The sequence below is a fragment of the Musa acuminata genome, chromosome BXJ2-5 (genome assembly GCF_036884655.1).
Source record: "Musa acuminata AAA Group cultivar baxijiao chromosome BXJ2-5, Cavendish_Baxijiao_AAA, whole genome shotgun sequence".
Taxonomy (NCBI): Eukaryota; Viridiplantae; Streptophyta; class Magnoliopsida; order Zingiberales; family Musaceae; genus Musa; species Musa acuminata.
This window is the reverse complement of record NC_088342.1, coordinates 3566823-3572354: the sequence shown is the minus strand read 5'-3', so window position 1 is coordinate 3572354 and position 5532 is coordinate 3566823. Positions and strand designations below refer to the sequence as shown.

General features: G+C 42.5%; 1 protein-coding gene across 1 annotated transcript; it reads right to left on the bottom strand.

Annotated features, from left to right (window-relative positions):
* Positions 1-754: 754 nt before the first annotated feature.
* LOC103983962 (exocyst complex component EXO70A1-like) lies at positions 755-3718 on the bottom strand. Its single transcript, XM_018825819.2, has one exon. The coding sequence runs from the start codon at positions 3413-3415 to the stop codon at positions 1403-1405; it is 2013 nt and encodes a 670-aa protein (XP_018681364.2). The 5' UTR covers positions 3416-3718; the 3' UTR covers positions 755-1402.
* Positions 3719-5532: the final 1814 nt, after the last annotated feature.

Sequence of the window (5532 nt, the reverse complement as noted above, 5' to 3'; positions counted from 1 at the left end):
AAGCACTAATGAACAGTATCAGAATTTGAAAATAAGATTAAAAAGCTTACCTGAAAGACTTCGTGATCCTCCTCCGGCAAACATGGATATCTCATGTGATCTCAAATAAGATCCACAAGGTTTTTGGCCTAGAAAAAGGTTGCCATGGTTGGGGGTCTCTGACTTGATCTTTTTTGAGAGAAAGCAAATGAATGCGCACTCAAGTAAAACATGCTTAGGTATAAAAAAGTTAAGGAAGATCTTAATTGTGCAGTGCAGCCCTAAACCTTGCTGAAATCCAATCATGTAACAATTAAAAGAGTAGGATCGGACTTATCATACCCTGTATATATAGTGTATAAAAAATTCCACTATGACAAGACAAGGCATGTCAACGCTTAGGATGTGGGTAATAATTACTCGAGGAAATTCAAGCAAGAACTACAACAGGAGATACTGCCTTTACTGGATTCAGGAAATGACATGCATAACGAAGAATATAAAATGTGCATGTATTTCCAACCAAGAATGAGTCCTCAACATAAGCATAGGATAAACCCGGCATGGACTCAGTAGCTCTGATGAATGAGCATCACAAATTATTGGACCTTGTGGAACTCCAAACTTGTAAACCACTCCCATGTCTTTTAACACCATTTTCATTTGATTTACATTTTAGATAGTGTAATCGTAAAACGTATGCGAGTAGGAATTTCGAGTGTCATGTACAAGCAGAGTGCTAGTTAGCAGCACAACTCAAGCACAAATTTCACTCTGAGGAAAACAAAGCAAATTCAAACTTGTGAAATGATTTAAGCTAAACTATCACAACACCACAATAAGATTCTATGTGGTTTACTCCTGCGTCATGCATCTAATCTAGGTCTTAGCATATTGCAACCTATAAGATGAATGTTGATGAATGGACAAAAAGAAAGATACAAGGGCGCCATGTGCACCTTGACATACAAAATTTACATATTAAAGCAAATTGCATGTTTGTTTTCCCATATCCTCCAGCCTAAAATGAATAAATATTGATGCATATTCAGAGAGAGAAATAGACCTCTAAAGCAGTATAGTGAAGTAGCTTCTGCTAGATGAGTGCCAAAACACCAATCCCAGTGTCACCCTCCATCGTCTTTGTTTCTCAAGACGTGCAAATTAGTTTGTCCGTAGCATGCTTGATATCCAGTTTCACAGTTAGTGCTCCCTAACCGATCATCCGTGAAAACCTTTGTACAAACTGATATATCTAGCCGCCAACCCATACCGCTGCTCCAAGCATATGACCATGATATGCTCATTGAACCAACACCAATTGCTGCGGACCCAGTCCTCATGCTTTTAACTGCTATACACATGAGAAAATGAGAAACCACGGTTTCTTTCCCTTCCATCCTAAAAAACGGAAATGACTTCATCAGCTCACAGTTGAGGCAGAGCGAGACATGCTAGTCATTACACTATTCAATTTTCCATTTGAGTGCCTAATGTTGAGACTCATTGTTCTCCCAGGCTTATGCAGGAAAAGAGAACCAAGCATGTTCTCCAAGCTTTGGGCTGTGTACTTTGCATATTTGCTTGCGCTTGCGTCTTGCTCCACCAGAGGCCCATAGTTCTGCATATAGCTCCGGTAACTAGGAACAATCGTCTGCACTATCGAATGACATAGTTTCTCCCTCAATTCCTTATCTGATATAACCCAAGTTGACTGCTTCTGATACATCTCATCGAAGGACCTATTGAAAGCTTTCAATCGCTGCTTCACCAGATCCCGTGCCTTGCTTCTACCCCCTGAGAACAATATCAACCCTTCCCTACTCAGTAGAGATGGAAGCTTTCCCCAGCTTTCCCTCAGGAAATATGCAGCATAGTAATCCTTGTACTGCTCATGCTCCTTCAACTTTGCCTCACCTAATAGCTCCCCCAGCTTGGTCCCCTTCAGATTCTTGTAGAAATGCCAATGTGTGTTCATCGCGAATAGATAGGAAAGAGGAATGTCCTCATAGCTCTTGGACCAAGTCTCAAAATTTGCCTCGAGGGCTTTAAATATGTCCAAAATTGCATCAGTTAGGAGTCTCTCTTGGAACTTCTCCTGCTTCCAGCTCCGATTTATGATCAGAACCTGAGTGAGCACCGGCAGATGCTCCTCGCTGAGAAGCTTATTGCAGTAATCAGTGACGAAGGCCACCAGCTTTGGCACAGCTCCATCGGAAGGTGGTGGCGTCTGTCTTTGCAGCTCCACTTGATGCAAGAGCTCCCAAAAGATCTCACAAGCCCCATCAATCACTCTCTTGATAAGATCCCTTGTTTGATTCTGGATCTCAGAACAAGCCTTTCCTCCAAAAATCCGGTTGAAGTCCAACCTTAATCTGTTCAATGTCGCAAAGATATCAAGAAGCTTGAGTAGTTTGATGGGATCTTTCCTTGTCTCGGTGACCGTCTTCCCAAACCGGAGGAACGCAAGCATCCCAGCGTGTGCAGCAATCTCCGCGAAGCATGACAGGGCTACATCTCGCGGTCCAGCACGCTCGAACACCTCGATGCACACCTTGAACTCGGCCTCGAAGAGGTGCTTGATGGCAAACTCGAGGTGGCGGCACCACTTCTGGATGTACCCTTCGATGCTCTGCACGCCGTTGAACTCGGCGGGCGTGATCTCGAGGTACTCGAGGTCGAGCGCGCGGAGGCTGGCGCGGACATTGGACCCTCGCACGTCGACATAGATGGAGATGCAGCGATCAAGCCGGTCGTTTGCAGTGGTACGCTCGAGGATGGCGCGGAGCTTGTTGATGACAGAGACAGGAAGGGGGGAAGGGGCGATGGCTGGGACGCCGACGATGTCGGATGGCATTTGAAGAGGGACGGTGTGATCGGCCAGGAGGCGCCGGAACTGAGATTCGAGCTTGTCGAGGGCGGCAACGAGGAGGCCGCCGTCGAGAGCCGAAGGTGAGGGCTTGACGGAGTCGAGGGAGGCCTTGAGGGCCTCGATGAAGCGGGGATCGGCGAGGGAGTGGTCGTCGAGGTACTCCACAATGTCGTCGAGCCACTGCACCGCGAGGCCGCAGTTCTCAGAGAGAAACCGGAGGGCCTCCTCGAGGCGCTTGAGGACCGACAGGTAGCCGAAGAGATCGGCGCGGAGGTCGGCGAGGAGGGACCGCTCGAGGCCGTGGACCGCGTCGAACACCTTGAGCACGGCGGCAGCAGGGCCAACGGCGCGGTCGATATGCCCGCCCGCTGCGGCGAGCGCGCCGCGGTCGGCGCAGATCGGGCGGACAGCGGCCTCCAGCGAGGGGAGGCGCTGCCGGATCTCGTCGAGGCGGGGGCCGGCGCGCGCGAGGGCGGCGCCCAGCGTCCGCGACTTCTCCAGGCTCGCCACCAGCGTGCGCCTGGCCGTCACCAAGCTGTCCATCCCCCGTCTTCCTCCTTCCATGTCCAAAATCCCAACTTTCACTACGAAACACAAAAATCCTCGACTAAAACAACAACAACTCAAGAAGCGAGTTGAACCGGATTAAATCTTCCTAAACAGGACCAATGCAGAAGAAGAAGAAGAAGAAGAAGAAGAAGTTGGGATTTTGAGGGGGAGCAGAGAATGAAGTTGGGAAGAAATGGACGAACAAATGTGGAGTGGAACGGCGAAGGCAATGAGACAGAGAGAGGAGGGAGACGGTTTATGGGACCAAAGCGAGCCTGAAAGCTTTAAGGTTGCATTGGAAAGCAGGGGAGGAAGAAGAAGAAAAGAAAAAAAAGCATGGGAGATAACAGGACAGATGGGAAAGCGATTGAAAAGTACAGTTCAAATTACATATTGCCCCCTTACAATTTAGTTATTTAATTATCTACCCTTTTTATTTTAAAATAAATAAATTATTATATTAAAGTCGACTCTCTAACTTAATTTCCTCTCTTTATATATATATTTGATAATAAGAATTCTAAAGGCATTCTAAGAGAGAGTGAGTGAGAGAGTCTCTGAATCCATTTTGTCGGGTTGGGTTCAAATTCCTGATTTGTTTCTTTCTTCTAAAATTAGATTAGCGAAAATATGATTTAAAAGACATAATTTTTTTTATATTTTCTTGTTGAAAAAATAAGAATATATACATACATATATATATATATATATATATATGTCTCTTAATTTTTATTATTTATTTCTATATAAAATGGACGATGAAAGATGAAATGAGAAGAAAGAAAGGAAAGGCCTAATAATCACTGTGAATAAAACAAATTACAATTGTTTTAAAACCTCGATTCAATATTACTTTTAATTTAAAGTCAATTACTCGACAAGACGATATTACTGAGAAATTTGACATTTCATTCATTATTTTATTATTATTTTATTGGTATAACCAATGCATCACTCTCTCTCTTTTTTTCTTTTATCATGCATCTAATATAACCCTTTCTTTTTTCTCGGTGTGATATGTAACCATTAATTTATCATTTCTCTGAATAATAATAATTATTATTATTATACATATGTATATATATATATATATATATATATATATATATATATATATATATATATATGATTTCTTTCCTTATGGATTTACGTGAGGATTGATCACTTCAACTACCACCGAATGACGCACAATAAATCCATAATTTGGTTGGAAATAAACCATGATAGCTCCATCCAACTTACCAAATATTTGTATATATATAAATATATATAAAACAAATATCCTTGTAAAATTAAGAGACTTAAATATATGCGTATTATAGTAAATCTAATCGAACGTTAGAACAAAAAAGATGGCAAGAATTATAAAGGCATATTTATTGTTGTTTTATATTTAAAAAAAGCTTTTAATTGGTTGCCATAATTACTAGGAATTAATTTGAGTTTCTTAAATGAGTCTTATTACAGATGCGTATGCATTAATGCCATTTATGTGCCACATTGTAATGCAAAGAATATCTTATACATATATGTATATATATATGTATACATATATGTATATAAGACAATCAATTGTACAGTCCAAATTCATGAAAATAAAGTTGCAACAGCCATGACATATTTTCCATGCATTTAATGGTTGAATATTTGGTAGAACCGATGCATCAATCACTGTGACAACCGTGACGTGATAACAAATTTGTCATCTCACTTTATTTTGTTTCCTTTGTCATCTCACTTCAAGCTTAGTTAAATTAGAGATAAAATTGAGAGAGAGAGAGAGAGAGAGAGAAGAAAGTAGGAGATAAGTCACGCCATCCACGTGAATTGTTTATGGACATGGACGAGTATACTCATCGAGCTTTCGAGTATGATTTGTTTAGCCTACATATTTCGGGCTTAAGACTTATCACAGTTGATGTCACACGTCAGGTCAGAATCCATACTAAGGCATTGTTCGACCCGCGTACCGTCACATCAATCCGAGAATCAACAAGGGGAACACCCCCACATGCCAAGTCAGAATCCGTACCAAGACGTTGTTCGACATGTCCCGTCTCGGGAATCCGGGGCGACGCCGTCTGACGCTGCTCTGAGCTTCCCGAGACGACGACCAGTCAAAAGTGACGTCT